This window comes from Bolinopsis microptera, chromosome 1, assembly GCF_026151205.1.
Source record: "Bolinopsis microptera isolate Bmic1 chromosome 1, MBARI_Bmic_1.0, whole genome shotgun sequence".
Lineage (NCBI taxonomy): Eukaryota > Metazoa > Ctenophora > Tentaculata > Lobata > Bolinopsidae > Bolinopsis > Bolinopsis microptera.
The window spans coordinates 1,474,213-1,493,573 of NC_087072.1; the positions used below are offsets into that span (position 1 = coordinate 1,474,213).

General features: G+C 36.6%; 2 protein-coding genes across 3 annotated transcripts in view; both read right to left on the reverse strand.

Annotated features, from left to right (window-relative positions):
* Positions 1–4,940, reverse strand: part of LOC134820338 (GAS2-like protein pickled eggs) — a 53,597-nt gene extending 48,657 nt beyond the window's left edge. Inside the window, exon 1 of the mRNA XM_063830606.1 lies at positions 4,914–4,940. The gene's annotated coding sequence lies outside the window, so the exon portion shown is untranslated. The remainder of the gene's footprint in view (positions 1–4,913) is intronic.
* LOC134820333 (uncharacterized) lies at positions 147–6,202 on the reverse strand. 2 transcript variants are annotated; one of them, XM_063830590.1, is made up of 11 exons: positions 6,093–6,202; positions 5,437–5,552; positions 5,146–5,306; positions 4,496–4,773; positions 4,180–4,329; positions 2,189–2,326; positions 1,901–1,994; positions 1,499–1,703; positions 1,115–1,292; positions 870–1,006; positions 147–588 (listed from the first exon to the last, which is right to left on the reverse strand). In XM_063830590.1, exons 1-11 carry the CDS (start codon positions 6,138–6,140, stop codon positions 534–536), a joined length of 1,560 nt encoding a protein of 519 aa, XP_063686660.1. In that variant the 5' UTR covers positions 6,141–6,202; the 3' UTR covers positions 147–533. The 2 variants fall into 2 exon arrangements, with proteins under 2 accessions (XP_063686660.1, XP_063686651.1); XM_063830581.1 differs by lacking the exon at positions 6,093–6,202 and having other exon boundaries at positions 446–588; positions 5,437–5,679.
* Positions 6,203–19,361: the final 13,159 nt, after the last annotated feature.

Genomic DNA, 19,361 nt, shown 5'->3' on the forward strand with positions numbered 1-19,361 from the left:
ATGAGCATAATGACGACATTATCATGAGCATAATTACTGTCTGAGTCATTGTGCTGCTGTCTGATAGCCTACAATTGTTATTAATGCCAATGTGTGGAAAGTAATGGGATTAAGGAAGTGGGAACGAAGGAACTAAACCAATTTTTGGTAAAATTGAGATTAAGAAATTTCCATGAAAACACAATTATCTGTTTTCCGTTGAATTGGCTCATTTCATGGCATTCGTCATTTAATTGTAATTACGACATCTATCGTTATGACATGCAATCATAATTCGACATTTAATTTGGTAATTGGGGAAATAAATAGCCAAAATTGAGAATATAATTGATTATTAAGATGGTCATCAAAACCTCAAAATCAATCCATAATTTCGGTAGATCTTAAATTCAATGCATAAAATGTTGTTTTCTAAAAATAATCCAGAAGTTAGAAATGACAGGATCAAATTCCTGATTACATATCATCCATGTCCAATCCCTTGATCTTCTACTTTCGACAGAAAGAACAAGCATTTCTGCATTCGTAATAGCTCAGGACCCAGTCGCTGTCATGCTTCTGTTTTCGCTATTTTTTCTTACTACGTGCCTGTAAACAGTTAATTTTGTATAAAATGTAATGTTCTATTATTTAACACATACGATATGGCATATAGTGTTACCTGCAATTATATCCACTAACTTCATAGTTTATCCCGATGATAATTTATATCGGGGAGTAACACAGTCATTTTTGGAATTTTCATCCAAAATAGAAACTGCGAATCCGCTATATTTCAGGTCCCCCTCCCTCAACCCTTTTTTACTGCTGCAGTAAAAAGTACTACCCAGTGTCCCTCCTGTTTACTGGTAAAATTACTACCCACTAACCTAGTGACAGTAAGGGGAGTGGTTCTCCGTCCTCTGAGGGGGGTTCTACCCCCACACGATGAACACCCCGCTCTTTTAGTCGAACTTGTTCTAGACACCGAGTTGTCTTCTGAGCAGCTTCGTGAAATCATATGTTCCTGAAATAAGTCAGAGATTACAGTCAGTAGGACCAACTAAACTGTCCAGGCCTCAAAACAGTCAGTCTAAAAAAAAATCTGTTTCGCATGAACGCCAGATTGTCTCACCTCAATAAGCATGTTGAAAGTTGTGTCCAATTCATCAGACCAGCCCAGATCTCCGGAATGTATAAGCTCTGTTATCTTCTTGTGAGTTTCCCTCATTGCAACCCAGCCTTTCTTCACTATGTTAGTGAAGATCAGCTGGAGCAGCTTCAACCGCCCTGATCGCTCCACTTCCGTCACTCTGACAGATTGGGCAGCATTACTGATTGTGGTTAGCTGTCTCTAAGTTAAGATCTAATAATTTGATGATCAATTCTTAGATTGCGGCCTTTTTGAAATGGAAACCTGTCAGAACTATAAACTATTTCATTTCGATCTTTACTGAGCCCTATAGTATGATCGATTAAGCAGCGAATGAGCATGCAAGCATAAATACCCTAGAAATACCTCTCATCGCTAAGCATGGCGGTGTATCCCTGCATGAACATATCTAGAGAAAGATCCTCATATTTGGGTCGGTTAGCACCGTAAAAGAACATCTCAGGAGTTAGCAGCACTTCAGAGGATGGCATTTTGGAGGGGGTTCCAGATACTTTTACAGATACGAACTGGTATTTGGGGCGTGATAGTACCTGAACTATCGTTGCTTCCTCTGAAACAGTTTATCCGAACTACACTCACATTTTATACCATAAACAATGTACACAACAATGTACACAAGGTACACAATGTACACAATGTACACAATGTACACAACAATGTACGAGTCAACATGAATTTTTGATGATTGCTAGTTGATTGGGTTTGCTTGTTTGGGTTTGAAAATCAGGCTACAAATTGTTTTCCAACCTTCAGTTTCAAGGTTGCTCTGGTCGCTAGAGGTTTCATCTTCAACTGATTCACCATTCTCCGACACCGACCTATCATTCTCATTGTCTGAAACCTTTAAGGGAAAGTACTCCGTTGGTTAAGAATTTTTGACTGTTTTTAAACAAGATTAATGGCAATATGTTTGTGACAGTTGAAGATTAAATTTGATTTTATACGAATTTTAATTTTTTAAATAAGATCAATATTTGGCGGCAAAAACAAAAAGTGCGAAAGTTTCTGAACCATTATTCCTCCGGGAAACCGTACCATGTTCCGACAGCTGTTCCGATGATCGTTCTTAGCGGCTGCTTGGAGCACTTTCAACATTTCCTCCCTTCTAGACTCCTCGATTGTATTCTCCATCTTACTCCGGCTAATCTGGCTGATACCCAGCAATTTCAACATCTGAGTCGGGCAATTACGGCAATTAGGCGACAGGCGTAGTACAATATGTTACAAATAACAATTTGCAAGAAAATGTAACGATTATCTTCGAAAACTGGTTTGATGTATCTTCCGGAAACTTGACAGCTGTAAGCTTATGAAATTGATTAAGAAGCTTAATTGACTCCACTAGAACTTTTGAGGAAGGATCAGCTCGAAAAAAGCTACTTGATTAGCTGGAGCAGAATGAACAGAAGAGGACTAAAGATCCGTCTATTTGTTGCTACTGTGGAGTCAATACTTCTCTATGGTTCTGAGGCGTGGACGTTGACAGAGCAATTGAAGAAACGCATTGATGGCTGCTACACTAGAATGCTAAAGATGGCACTTAATGTGGATTGGAAGCAGCGAAAAACCAACAAAGAAGTCTATGGCAACCTACCGAGAGCAACCATGAAGATCCAAGAGCGCAGGATGCGACTAGCAGGCCATATCCACCGGCACCCAGAACTAGTCGCAAACCGCTTGCTACTCTGGGAACCAACTCATGGGGTGCGGAGTAGGGGGAGACCAGCCATGACCTATGTTGATAGTCTACGAGCTGACACGGGTCTCAACGACACTGGAGAAATGGGCGGACTTATGGCAGATAGAGTTTTATGGAGACAGCGCATCAATACTCGGACGCTGAAGCCGCCTTAAGTCAAGTCAGAATGAACATCAACAATGAACATTTACAAAACGCATATGTGCCTTCATCGGTCAGTTGAAAGGTTGGTTGAAAATTTGGAAGAGAGAATGATAATTGAACATATTAGACCATATTATTTGGTCTACACAAGCTAACAAAACCATATTTGGTCTACACAAGCTAACAATACCATATTTGGTCTACACAAGCTAACAATACCATATTTGGTCTACACAAGCTAACAATACCATATTTGGTCTACACAAGCTAACAATACCATATTTGGTCTACACACGCTAACAATACCATATTTGGTCTACACAAGCTAACAATACCATATTTGGTCTACACAAGCTAACAATACCATATTTGGTCTACACAGGCTAACAATACCATATTTGGTCTACACAAGCTAACAATACCATATTTGGTCTCCACACGCTAACAATACCATATTTGGTCTACACAAGCTAACAATACCATATTTGGTCTACACACGCTAACAATACCATATTTGGTCTACACAAGCTAACAATACCATATTTGGTCTACACACGCTAACAATACCATATTTGGTCTACACAAGCTAACAATACCATATTTGGTCTACACAAGCTAACAATACCATATTTGGTCTACACAAGCTAACAATACCATATTTGGTCTACACACGCTAACAATACCATATTTGGTCTACACAAGCTAACAATACCATATTTGGTCTAGACAAGCTAACAATACCATATTTGGTCTACACAAGCTAACAATACCATATTTGGTCTACACAAGCTAACAATACCATATTTGGTCTACACACGCTAACAATACCATATTTGGTCTACACAAGCTAACAATACCATATTAATTGATCACCTCTAACACTTAAATCCTTGTAATAGTTTACCTTAACAAGGATTAGTAAGTAACTATTATTCCAGGAGAGACAATCTACAACTGCTACTGATTAAACAGATTCTGGTTCAATCATATCCCCCGCCAACTGGTCACTCGATTAGGACACATAAACATAAAATTAGGAACGGACCAGCAGTAACTGTAAAGAGCGAATTCAGAAAACTGAAATATTTCAGGAATGATTAGCTCCAAAATGTGTTCCATTTTGTCTGGTGTTGCTCTGTAAATATGCTTAAGAAACCTGCGTGTTACCATGACTACTAGTAACCTGCATGTCTTGATGATTGACGTCTCTTTTGATTGAACTCTCACTCTTAAGGGCGTCACTAATCCTCTGCTGTATTCCCCTCCAGAATCCACGCTCGATTATCAGATTGTCCATTATCTTATCTTTGTGGTTATTATCTGTCTGGAGATTCTGAAAGGTGTCAGGTATTACTTTTGTTGACATTGAGCTAACTTGCAAGTCAAACTTAAAAATATCCAAAATATTGTTCAGTAAAAATATCTTTCAGTATTAAGAAAGTTTAATAAGAAATCTATAATCTATTGTTACATCATAGAAATTCTTATGAATGACTCACTGTTCCAAAGTTTGAGCCGAGCAAAGTACCAAGATCTCGAAGGACTGCCACCATCTTAGAGATCTCAAAATCCAGGGTTGGCATGAAGAGTTTGGTCTTCTTGACAATAGCCTGTAAACACAGGGCCACCTTCTTCCCATCACCCACTATGAGATCCTCACTGTTGAACAATAAAGCATCCCCCACTCCAAAGTCTCCCGCCCATCTCACAAACTTGCTCACGTTCTCCCTCGCGTGGAATGAGAGAGGCTGGCACCTCGTGTGGTACTTCCCTACACCTGAACAGGAAGTCTGTTAAGTATATAAGAAAGTATTCTTGTGTAAATTTGTATTGATCCCGTTTGATGCAACAAGGAAAAATGCTCTTATCAGGGAAGGAATTACTCAACGTTTCAATGTTACAACATCGTATTCATGATCTCAAATTATTTGTTATATAGTAGTGTTGAAAGTATTAAAAATTATTGGTTTGTGCTTTTAGTGTTCGATCGTGATTGAAAGCAGGATTATACAGTTTTGATTTCTGTCTATAAATTCCAATTTTGCACTTGTAAAAGAACGAGTAGCACAGTCTAGGATACCCGGTTTGTTATTACAGAGGTCCTGTAACGAGCAGTACACAGTTTCAGCAACTAAAATATAACACTCACTTTTGGTTGGAAGTTTAATATCAGTGTCAGGATGTTCCTTCCTGTACCTCTGTGCTGCTCCGTTTATCTTGTTGGCTACTGAGCACAAGACTGTGCCGTTTCTCAGGGTATCCAGAAAGTTATCAGGTGTAACCGGGATACCAAGGAGCTGGGTCAGCCAGCTGATGTGTTTATTTGATCATTTTATTTAACGTATTTGAAGACATTATAACTATAAGAACAGTAGTATATTTATTCAATAATTAATAACTTATAAATCACCAAGTTCATTGCTGAGCAGCTATGATTTACCTAGCCAGATTCTCTATTAACTCCTCCAGTCTCTCTTCGTCATCTTTTCTCAGATCTTCCTTTGCCAGGTCCATATCCAGTTTATCAGCAATACTCTTCCTCCGAGATATCGGAGTCTGAGAGATAAGATTACTGTGACAGAAAGTATTACTTCCCAAGAGATGTAAAGCTCCTGAACCCATTCACTAGATTATATTGCTCACAGGGAATCTTCTTAAAGACATGTTACAGACATGTTCAAATCATGCTTCACAGAAAATGTCACAGTGAATTCATTGGCGAATGGCAATTTAAGGATGGGGAAGCGTGCATCTAGTAACCATGGTAACTGAATTGTCACTATGGTAACTGCGTGCCTAGTGAATGAATTCCAGAATCGTTACCCTCTTGGTACGAGTAGATGGGGTTCTGGGGATGGGGTGAGCACAGCAGCCCCCTAAATACCACCCCAACATTGTCTTTATTGTCAAACGTGACAGCTGAAACAATTTCTCATAGTTTTCTGCCAACACAAACAATCACTTCACCACGATTTCTTGGTTTTAAACAGGAACCTTATTGACAAAATATCAGTTTACATTCGATATTTCAATAACGAAGATGGACGACAATGAGTATAAACATCCCCAAAGTATCTTAACCGTGAAACATGGTACCTTTGGTGCTCTCGTGGGACGGCTCTGAGCTTGATTCACCATTGCCATTTGGATTTCTGCTATTCTCGAGCTGTGATGGTTTTAGGGCTGAATCATTTTCCAAACAACCTATAAGGGAGAGGATTAAACTTAGATTGGTTGCTTTCGATTTTATTTTATGAGAACCCTTTCGCATTTTTTGACGAAATTAACGGCAAAATATCGTTGTAACTTGACAATATTCAAAAGTCAACGTAAGAAAAGATGGAAACCCTTATCATTATTAAGGAACGAGTTTCAAATTTTATCAAAAATCAGAGCTTAGAGCTACAGAAAGAATGCCTAGTTCAAATAGTATAGCTCATGTAGACTATACAGAACTGTAATACTAATATGTCCGTCTGTATGCATTAAACTGACATATTACAGTTGGTTTTGTTGCCATGGTACCAGGTACATGTAGAACGTGTTCTGTCCTAACATTATTTAGGAATACACCCCACAAATTAGTCCAATTATAATGAATGTTTTCCTCGACAGCCCCGGGTGCAAATAAATATTGTGGGTTGTATTCCTGTCTTTTCACTGTAAACTTACTTGCAGTTGCAAGCATCAATTATCATCGTAATATGAAGAAAAATAACAACAATTCTACACAGGTTTTACAGTTTTATAGCTGATAACAAAACTGTATGCAGAGTTAGTAACGCACACTAATAAAGCTGACACAGCAACAAGAGAGAATAGTAGGAGCAGACGCCAGACATTGTGGCAACTAGTTGGCAAGTCGATAAGTGTTGTTAATCCGTTAATTGGAAGTAGTGATCTATCAGGTATCCATTAAGTACCAAGCAAACTGTTCATATCAACATCCATCATCTCAGTACATGAAATACCAGACAGCGCTTCAGACATAGTAATTTGCTTGACGTAGATTGTTAACTGTGGAATAACGACCAGCGTTCACAAAATTATCGGAGTATAACAACTTTTTTGCAGTTCTCGGATGATGCCGAAACTGTCAAAAGAGAAATCGTAGACGTGTCATGTCTGACATTTGTATTTTTGAGATATCACGGCCAAAAACTGTCATATTCATGAACTGTCATATTCATAAACTGTCATATTCATGTTATGATCTGACAAGCTGATCTTAATGTTAGCCCAGAGTTAACTGATAACTCTTACAGTTGTCCGGCGGTCAGACTAGTACTACACGACGGGGAAGTTATCAGGATTGGAATTTGACTTTAACGGCAATTCGGTACCGTAATCTGTCGATGGTCACATAACGCACGGTTAACGCACACTTAAGGGGACATACACTTAAACCATTTTTGCCAGGACCCGGGATTTGACTTCATATTATGAAAGTATAGATTACAACTGTAAGATTTGAGGCATTGAAAAAAATTTTTGAGAGTGCGCACATTCGAAAAAATTTTATTTTATTTTTCGAACGTTTTAGAAATTTTGAGAAGTCTGTCACTGTAATACCGATAATTCAGTCATTTTAAACGTTTTTTAGCTGATTTTTTACTGAACATTATTGACAATCCGTACAAGTAGCCCTTTAAAGGATTTTATAATTAAACAATAAATGACAATAAATTGTTTTTAAATACAATTTTTTCAATGCCTCAAATCTTATAGTAATTGTAATCTATACTTTCATAATATAAAGTCAAATCCCGGGTCTCGGCAAAAAAGGTTTTGGTGCATGTCCCCTAACGCACGGTTAAAGCACGCTTAACGGACACTTAAGGCACGGTTAACGGACACTTAACGGACACTTAAAGCACAGTTAACGCACAATGGCACACTTTAACTGGTTCAAGTTCCTCTGGCCAACTTTTGCTGTTTTGATTGGTAGATAATTGAATGATCACCACTGATCGATCTATTACAATTACACACATAACCTCGGTAGATGTTGTGGATATATCCAGAGTTTGTTAAAGAAAGATAAAAGGCTCGTGCTGACCAGTAAAGCAGTAAATCCCAAGGATTTATTCTGTTTATACATACAGATCAAGTGCTGGAGACGATTCGTGTTATAAAGATGTTAGACAATAAAGAGAATAAGTGTTTAGTTGTATAACTAGTTGGTATAACTAAATAAAGGATGTGATAATGCGATCTCCTGTTATTGATCATAAAGATGGTTAGTAATAAATCCAAACAGCCCCAGACTGGTGGTGATGATCGCAAAATAATCGTTAATTTTAATAATAAAAAGAAGAATCCCCTGCAGCTACAGACTTTACTAATACTATATTATGGCTATTTTGGGACACATTATGTCCTACACTTAAAGCTGAGATCAGAACGTGAGAACGCAGAAACATGAGTGATTTTAATTCTGATGGAAAGGTTAAAAACGTATCTTAACAAAGGCAAGACTGGAAGGGGGGAAGCCTGAAGAATTGTTGATATTTGGAGTTGCTAAATTTGTGTTGTAACTATTTGGCCTTGCAGGTAAGGATGGTTAGTGGTTAGCTCAGGTCGGCTAATGGATAGTTCCTGTTGTCTCACTCAAACCCGCCAATGATGTAATAACAAGCCCTGATGTAGTCTTTTCACTCCGATTTGTTGCTCAACGAGAGTGCAGTCTGTTTGGCAGGCTCCTGGGGGACATGTTCAAAACAAACAGAGAGACGAAAATACGGCTTATTCTTAATTCAGGATGTAGTATGCGATATATGTGTACTGTCTAGTTGATTGTTGAAGGCAGATATGAGGCACTAACTGCGGCACCAATGGCAAATAAATTAAATGCACTTCGAGCAATCTGTTTGACAATTAGAATCAAAGTCCGTCTAATTTACCGATATATCAATACCGTGTTTGAGAGGAGTTTGATCTCGCAGAAACATGGAAATGGCAGAATTAATTGTAAGGAACGTACACAATTTGCATATGCTGTTAAAGTGATAAACGATGGCACAAAAAATTGTAGCATTCTTAAATTTTTCAGCGTTAAACATAAAAAATACGAAAGTTATTGCTTTTATTCATCTAAATTTTGCTCGGCAATTTACTGTACCCTTTACGAGAAAGAATGTGATGAAATGCTGCCATATGCAAAGACATTCTGAGAATCTCTTCAGCAATCTGGCTTAGTCATAGTGACATTTGATTACAGTGATATTGATTACGCACTATATTGTATATAAGTCATATGGTTGTGCAACTTTCAAGAAGCCCGACGCAACTGGAAACGTTCGGCCACTAATTAAAGTAAAGGTAAAGTTCCGCTAATTTCGAGAAAAGGGTTCCAGTTGAACTTCTAGTTAAAAATAACTCTAACAAGCTGCACATTAATTGGGGTTTGTAAGACACTTTGCTGCAGCTGACTTAGTTCCTCTGTACTAAACCTACGTTCGTGATTTTAATTCGCGGTCAAATTGGTAGGACTAAATGTATTTCTATAATGTATAATTTAAATTAAATTTTTTGTTCAAAGTGTAAATTGGCCATTTGGCCCGGGATTAGCTAGGTTCTTTTTATTTCTTCAAGAAATAAGAAAGAGCCAGAAATACAAATAACAGGTAATACTCAAGAATATTTCCGGTTATAACAATTAGAAGAGATAGATACCGGACGGAGTTTTAACATTTAGAAGAGATAGATACCGGACGGAGTTTTTGTTTATAACCGGGTAGAAAGGGGAAAAAATACTTTTAAAATTTGTTCAATATAAAATTAAAATATAATCAGTGCTTTAAATAATTACAAACGAATCTCCGGAATAGCTGCAAACAAACGTTTAACAAATCACCATAACTGACATTAAGTTACTTTAATGAATGTACATGATTACTGAGGAAGTTTTAGATCCATAATTTGGTTAATTTTAAACAACAAAATAATTGCCTACAGTTACACACCAACTCTAAAGTCAAACCCGGACGACTTTAACAAGTTTTTGTCCGGGTACGTTGTACGTGTACGTATGAACAGTTTCTCAGCTAGGCAAAAGTTACGGTTCCTTTCTCCGGTTCTATCCAGAGAATGGACTGATTAAGTATAAGGAGTGATGACAGCAGACTCGTGGTATCGTCATACTCAAAGCCTGACCAAGTTGAACGATTGGGGGATTCTTTATTGGCAACATGTTACCCGTGTTTATCATATTTTCTAGGTATTTAGCTTTTGAACAAGTATTACACGTACGACGTTTTAATGATATTAGGTTGATGGATTACTCTGTAAAAACATCTCAAATGTCAGGTTAAAACTGTAGTGTTGAGAATACCTAGCTCCACCCAAGTTGGATTCTTATCCAGTGTCTACTATGTCAAATACACTGAGGAATCTAGATTTAGTTTTCACTAAATCGTGGTACATGTGACGTAAGTAATATAGCTTGGAGGACATTTTATCAACTTACATAATAATATTACATAATAGTATTGTGAAAATATACTGAGTAGAGTTGAGAAATTAAGGTTCCAATCTTTCAGAGGGCTTAGTTTGGCAATTATAGTTATACATCGTCCTAATCTGATCAAATATTGAGCATTTGGTTTGCAATCAAAGTTTAAAATTTTCCCCAAAAACCAATTAGTCAGTTAATTGGCGATGGTATGAAACCAAATTGAGGTACTGGAAGTCAAAATATCGAGAAAATTGTAAAATCGTATATTGTCCCATTCTCTGTCCCATTTTCAGTTTTTGAAGAGAAAATCTGCAGGATCGAAATTTTACAGTTTTGACTAAATTTTTGCCTGCAACCAATTAGTCAGTCAACTATAGATGGCAAATGACATGATTAAGGTGGTGGAAGTTTGATTTTGGTCAAAGGAAGCTCACAGCAGAAGGATTAACAAAACGAAAATCTGTATTTTCCAAACTCTGTCCTATTTTCAAATATGAAAATTTCTGAACACAAATTTGACAGATTGGATGAAATTTTTGCCCAGAAACCAATAAGTCAGTTAATTTACGATGGCATGAAACCAAATTGAGGTACTGGAATTCAAAATCCCGAGAAAAATTTAAAAATCGTATTGTCCCATTGTCTGTCCCATTTTCAGTTTTTGAAGATTCCTACTGTCAACTGTTTTGATTTTTTTATAACTATAAGATTGAAATTTTAATATTAAAGCCTATTTATTTATGAATTTTCTAAGGCCAAATCTCAGAAAACGATATAAAATTCTCGGCTTAACTTCTTGTAGCGAGTTTCACATTATAAAACTGAATGTAAAAGGTTACAAAGTTATATGAGCCTCCTTGTTTCATTGAATGATTAGATATTCATATCTCAGGGGCCTTATTGTCGGGCAGGTCAACTAAGGGGGTAAAGTTTTTAGGATTATTATCTCACTGTCAAAGACATATTTAACAACCAACGTGCTATTATTATTGAAAAGGGCAGAAATTGAGGATTTATCGAGACCAACACGATACAAACTTCGATGTGTGAGCTATCTTTAACATGTTTAAGTCAGCTTTATCTGCTTCTTGCTCTGTAATCAGGTGTTAAAACCTCCCCATCCCCAAAAATTAGTTTCAAGAATTGACAAGAATATTAAATTATATCCACTACTGCACTGAAACTAAATTTTATTATAAGTTTCCGCAATAGATTGTTTTTCAGAAGAGTCGAATCGAATAATTTTATAAACACGATCAGTAAACTTAAAGAATGCACGCAGCTGTATTTGTCAGTGAAGACTACTAAATTCTAAAATTACTGTTTTTTAACATCCAAGTACCTGAAAAGGGGAGAAATTGAGGATTTATCGAGACCAACACGATGATGTTATTGATGTGTGTGCTATATTTTCGTCAGCTTCTGTAATCAAGTGTTAAAACCTCCCCATCCCCAAAATTAGTTCCAAGAATTGACAAGAATATTAAACTATTTCCACTACCTTATAAATTACCAAGTTCCTCTGTTTAAATTACTGTTTCTCCGAGATTTAAAATAAAATATTTTAAACTTCAACACACATTTTTGTTTATGCAAAGACACTGATTGACCGCCTCATGTCATTCAATGTCTTTGAGTTTGAATAACAAAAATTATTAGTTTCTTACCTGTGAGCACACATTTTGAAAACACCGACCCTGAAAAAGATCACTATCATTCTAAAGTTCTAAAGCTTCTATGAATGACAGAAATTTTGTTTCAATATTAATTAAATTAGGATAGTTCTTAGTCCATTCACTGTTTTTACTATTTAAGGTATTATCATTCTTTATTAATTAACTAAGCAAGTTCACAAGTCAGAGTCTTATCCCCGGACATGATTGCAAATCTGCTAGGTTTCTCACATCTCACTGTATAAAGGACAGTTCCTACTGGTACTGGTAACTCTGGTGTTAAGTCTGCTACTCCAGAAAATACTGAACTACCAATGCTGTTGCACACTGAAGCTGCAAATTTCATTTGGATATGATTCATATGATATAAGTAGGGTTTGCATTATCGGTCCAATAATTTTTATCGCCGATAACCGATAACAATTTTGAAATTATAAAATTGGGTCATAACAATGAGGTAAGTTTCTGTTGATTTGTATGACTGACATAATCAATTACACTTTCGTCACCTTTGTGAATGAGGATTACGGAAGTCCTGAGTTACTGTTACACGAATTCTAAACACGTAATTTGAAATTCCACAACGGCATTGTAAATTTATTTAGAAAGCATTTGCTAGACGACTTATATATACATTTCAGCTTGAGTCTTCTTTTCTATGTACGGTACGATCAGGTGTTCACTTTTTGGTCGTTTGACTTGGTGGGATGTGGAGTGTGGACGAGTTAGCACTTATAGTGGCTGGATTTTCAATAGCCGTAGTTTAAGACCTCTTGGCAGTTTTACCTTGGAAACACTTCTCACAATTTGTATGCAAGTCACGTTGTCTCCCTCTTTTTTGAAATATTTCCAGATCTCTCTGGATGCCATATAAAATAAAACAGTTTTCACAGGACACGACAGGGAACAACCAAGCACGTTATCAGTTAACAATTTAAGCAAATGAGCCATCAAATGTTGTTTTTAAACTAATTATGATGTCATCAGTCATATAATAGTGTATCAGATGACTTTAATCGTGAGAAGTTTTAATTTAAGTATATCATCTGATCAACCGACGTAAAGATCACTAATTATCATCGCACCACATGAATACATAGCTAGAACGACTTATATATGGGTGGGGCGAGACTTTGGGATACCTATTGGAATTGGCCATTGTAAAACATATGCTGTTAAAATGATTGATCATCAAGTGCAGGACAAATAAGCAATAAGACATGACAATGGAATGTGAAATGTGAATAACTTAACATATTTTGATTTAACAATGAAAGGATGGCACTGATTTGAGTAGCAAAATGAGTAGAGCAAAACGCACAGTTTTGCTAGTACTATTTAGTTAAATTTTCGAAATTGTCCCACATTTAAACGACGATTTGGCAATTGTAATTTCTATCATCGGATTGGGACTAAACTATATCATTGGATCAATGAAAAACTAGTTTAAGTGAAGTATCTGCACCCACACGTAACCTCTCGAATTTCGGAGCTGATAGTATAGACAATATAGACACACGCCACACATTATCTCAGCTATAATATTATGAGTAATGAGTATTTATGATTTAGTTTGAATATCAAAATGATTACCACTGCATGTAGGTATATCACAGTACTCCCATCGAGGCAAAGTTCCCTCAGCATTATAACACCAGGCGCCTGATTCACTGAGGAAAATGACGACACATGTTATAATGAAGAACTTCTAAAAGTAAAAATAAATTTCACAGATCATTTATATTCCAAAGCCCCTTCATTGCAGTTTTATTGTAGATACAATAAATTTTTGTGCCCCTACCTTGTGCTCGACTTGATAACAATGATTATGGAACATTACCAGATATCAGATATTGAAGACTTACCCGTCTGGATTTCTGCAATAGTTCTCTTGCAGTCCTGAATCAGAGTATCTGAAAATGTTTTTGTAATAAGCTATTTTCCTAAAGTAGGTAGTGTTGTGAATCGTAACCAACAATTTGGCTTCTGTCGAGAGCCCTTTTATAAACATTTCGAAGTTTGAGTGTAAAATGATTTAGGACACTTGATCGAATAGAGTACATGCCTCATCTTCCAAAATCCGAATAATCTGGATAAGAATAAATCCAAATCTGGTTTATTCCGCATTGTGGCCGCCTGTGGGCGAGACTAGCTTATACTATACCTGCATGCTGTGCCTTAGAACTTGAAGAAGCACCAAGAAAACTTACCGCTCAAGAGTTCTGTTGTGTACATTAGGTGATTGAGAGTCCCATCTCTGGCAGACGAGTCCTGATTCTGTGACAGATGCAGTTCCCCTGTAGTCTGATCCATCGTCATCCGCTTCATCAACACACTCGTCTGGAGCTGGAGTTAATACATTTGTTATTCTTTTTAGAAACGTTTATAATGAATAAAATTAGATTGGGGTTTGCTGTAAATCTGCGTTTGCGGTAAATTGGAGCGCAGTAAATTTGAATCTGTAAACAAGGCCAGGGCGGGGTAAATCGGACATCTGTGAATTAGATCGCGCGGAGAATGTCGTATATGATTTATAAAGGCTGTACGACCTATATGGAGTCGATGCAAACATTTAAAAAAACATATTTTCCAATATCTGGCATTCTGGCTCATTGTTTATACAAAGTGGAAATCATACGATGTCAAGTTTAAAAATAATCACTATAAGGTATTCCACCCTAAACTTAAAATCATATGCAAAAATATTTTTACGTCATTATGGACGATGACGTCATCAAGTTGAGCATTTTTAAAGCTTGATTTTTGACAAAGTAAAAACTTTTAAATCAAAGTCGATTAAAATCACGCATTTTGTGATTTAGTATTCTCTGCTGTTGGGTCATCCTTTGGGATGTGGAGCTAAGTCTGGTTTCTACTTTCTATACTTAGGGGTCGTTCACATATTATGTAATCCATATTTTGGAAATTTTTACTCCCTCCCCCTTCGATAATCAACCGTAATCAAGACCCAACCCCCCTCCCGACAGTGATATTACGTAATCATGTCCTACCCACCACCCCCCCCCCCCCCCCCCCCCCCCCTTTTTTGACTTTTTCCCCTTATTTTTTTACACAACTTTCATTATCATAGACACTGATCTAGAGATATTTTGACATTCTTACTGCTTAACGACTGCATTTTTTGCTTATTGTACGAAAAATTAATTTGCAAATTATCTGTTAAAGTTTTAAAAACGCAAAAAAAAGGATGAAAAATATTGGATTTTTGATGGTTTTGAATTTTAGGTTTAATTTTATAACCTATGTACCAGGACGCGCGCCGAGTTGGACTCGTCGACGGTCCGGTATTATTTGTAACAAATATTTTACGAGTATCACCCGTTAAGTTTTGAATGCCTTCGAACATTAATTTTGATGTCAGTTCATAATTATGTCCGTTCATTTAATGTCCGGTAAAATATGGTCCGATAAGGTATATTAAGATTTAAAGTGGACGGTTAGAATTCAGTCAGTTAAACAAAAATTGATTTTACGGAATTTTGAACTTTTTGGGAATAATTTTTGAAGAAAAAAATGTTGTCATTATCGGTTTATCGGTTAGAAATTATTGCCGATAACCGATAGTAACTTTTTCACAAATTATCGCGGATAATTTTATCGCCGATAATATGCAAACCCTAGAGTTTTAATACTTTCAACACTACTATATAACAAATAATTTGAGATTATGTGACTGATTAAATGCTGAAGATAAAAGAAATATATTCATTTTGCTAAGATTATGTTTGCGTTTCATTGCTCAACAGCTGTTCGAAGGATCAAATTTAAGAGAACCCTAGATATTAGTATTATAAGTTGACGGATAAGTAAGTAAGTAAAGTATAAGTATAAGTCTGCTTTGAAGTTTCCAAAATATTGTGTTTCAGAAGAGTCGAATCGAATAATTTTATAAACACATTTATTTTTTATTGCTCTTACCCAATTCTTCTGTTACCACAATTTCAGCCACAACTAAGTGATCAGTACTCTTGCTTAGTTTCACAGTGTCTCCTTCGGTGTTACAGATCAGTGTGTAGATCTGGTCTTCCTGCTCTAGTCCGTATGTTAGTTGGAGTGTTCCACAAGACTTCTGTTTTACCTCTCCCTGGTACACTGACACATCTACGTTGTTGTGCAAATCTAGGCATATCTTAAAATTGGCTTCACTTTGTACACACCAGTAATTATCAGGGTCATACCAGTTGGTGTAGAACGTGTAGTAGATAAGGACCTTGTGGATAAAGTAGGTTCTATCAAATTCTAGTTTTAACCAGCCTGCTCCGTTATCAGTTTCAATTACTGAATATGTTGAGAGGTCCTTATCAACTGCATATACTACTGCAAAACTTTCATCGTCGTTTTCGTGAGTGTTTCCTTGTGTAACTGTTGTTGGAGTTACCTCTGCTACTTCGAGTTTTTGAACTGAGATGAAACAGTCGTATAAGATATTTTGTCAGACATTGATTATGTTCAACCATGACATATTGTGATTTTTCATGGTTGCCGAGAAAGTTTTTAATGTTGCTTTGTTAGGTTTGACTGCCTACTTTATCAAAATTTAAAAATAGTTCAATTTTAATTTAGACAGTACCTTTGCCAATAATTTCAACTTCAGTCACAGCTATGTGTCCTGTACTCTTGCTGAGTTTCACAGTGTTTCCTTCAGTGTTACAAATCAGTGTGTAGATCTGGTCTGCCTGCTCTAGTCCGTATGTTAGTTGAAGTGTTCCACAAGACTTCTGCTTTACCTCTCCCTGGTACACTGACACATCTACGTTGGTATGGGAATCTACGCATATCTTGAAATTAGCTTCGCTTTGAGCACAATAATCACTAGGATTGTACCAGTTGTGGTAAAACACACGGTAGATAAGGACCTGGTGGATAAAGTAGGTTCTATCTAACTCTAGTTTTAACCAGCCTGCTCCGTTATCAGTTTCAGTTGCTGCTACTGTTGAGAGGTCCTTATCAACTGCATGTGCTACACCATCAATCGCCTCGTTTCCATTCAAAGTCTTTCCGTGTGTAACTCTTGTAGGAGTTATTTCTGCCATCTTTACCTTCCGCACTGAAATATTATTATAATTTGTAAATTTCACGTATTTCGGACACTTTGTCACTTCTCATTTCCAAAATATTGCCCTGTTGACTGCTAATTGCTGAAAACCTTGACTTAATGGACCTACCCTTTGTAAGTTCACCATCTGCGTCACCAAAGACAGTCCACGCCATCATTATAACGAACACTATGAGTTTCAGCATCATGGTGCGCTGAAACTGCCTTATCTCGTACTATGTACTGATAAAGTTTAAGATAAACTAACCAGTGCCACAAAACCAATGCTGTAAAGATAAATGTGAGCTAGTGTGCCTCTACAGAGAGCACCTCAACTCGACTAATAGTTTCCTTATGGATCATTCCTAGAGCCCTGCTCTCTTAACTGAACTCACAAAGGAACAAAGGACGGACTGGCTAAGCTGAGTAATTATCTCATATAGTTTAATGATCATTGTTCTCTGGGTCCTGGTAGGTCGAGGAATCGTGTGTATTACACCCCACACCTAGCAAAGTTTTACAACACTCTCTTTAAGTTTTTAGAGTTATTTATAATAAACGTCCATCTTCTAGATGTTAGGCACCTCTTGAAGTCTAGACATAGCCTTTACAATTACAATTATAATAAAAGGTGAGACCAGAATATGTTATCAATTATAACCCGGTCTTTATTAGTAAAGTTTTCAGTAAGAAAAATATAGTATAAATAAGAATCTAATTTATTCATGCTATTTGCGTCCTACGATCAGTTCCATGGTATGAATGAGGAGACTGCATGGGGCTTCTAGGGAAAATGATAATTGCCTACTGTACCTTAGATCTACAGATTCCAAGGGTGTGTGGTCGTTTTCAATTAGGAACTGAGTTTCTTTATATTATTGAATGAAGTTTTAAGCTTAATAACTAATAAGCTTTCAGTTCGGAACTTGGTCGGACCAGAAATTCTGTGTCCCAATTTAAGAAGACAAATACCTGCTTGCCTAGGTCGATCCAGATGAAATCTGGAACGAGTTTCGTGACAGCGCTTCACTCCATTTATCTCTATCATTCATGAGCCAACGTAACTTATCAGGATCCAACCCAGTATCTTCTTGTAGGACGTCCGGAAAGGTCTTATGTGGTCGTCCTCTATACCGATGGCCATAAGAAGACAAATACGTGATCACTAAAAATAGAAGTATCACAAACAGATATAAATCGCATTATATACACATTTTACAAAACTTTTACTCTTATCATTTAAAAGAAGAAACAGCTATCATTTATAACTTAAACAGTTTTATCAAGTTACTGGATGTCAAATGCACTGGCTTTCAAATTTGCGATGCAATTCTAAAAAAATCCAAAATAAGTAAAAAATTTCATTCAGCAACGAAATAAAATATTGTTAGTGTGACGATTTTCACATCTATAAATCGATATCTTGTACTGCAAATGAAGATCCTGGTCTTAGAAACAGATTAAAATATTATTCAAATGTTTAACTAAGATGAGCATGAACAATATTACAACATGGGAGCGATCCCACAAAAAATAGAAAAAAAAGTAATCTGGATAAGTCCTTTTCTGAATAATATGTCCATCTGGAAATACTTCTATCAATTACCGACAAAAAGAAACAATAATGGTTTCCCAAAATAGTCTGTGAACAGTGTGCTTATATGCGTAATGTTCCAGGACCATGGTAAAATGTCTGAGATTAGATGCTGTATAGCTAGCTGTAAAGTTTCCAGTTTTTAGATTTCCTCTTCTCGGGTAAGGCAGGTAGAACTTCTGTTAGTCTCTTGTAAGTTGTGTTCATTATCTGGAAAAGTGATAATTGTTAAGGAAAGGAACTTTATCAGCTTCAAATTAGTCATTAGCGGGTTCTCTGCTGATGTTCTTCTAAACTTTTAGTTGGAAAATATTTCAACTTCAAGTACTATACGATAGGTAATGCGAGAGTTATCATTATACATGGACGATTTCAATGTAGGTGAAGTTATAGTGAAAGTGAGCTACCTTCAAGCGAGTACGTTGTCTGGAGTTGATAGCAAGGCGCTTACTACACAGTACACACCTCGTTTGGAGACTGGTACTTTCTTCTACTTTGTCTGAACCTGTGATATATATATTGCGTTAAATACTTTCAACACTACTATATAACAAATAATTTGAGCCTGAAGATGGCGTTGACGCCG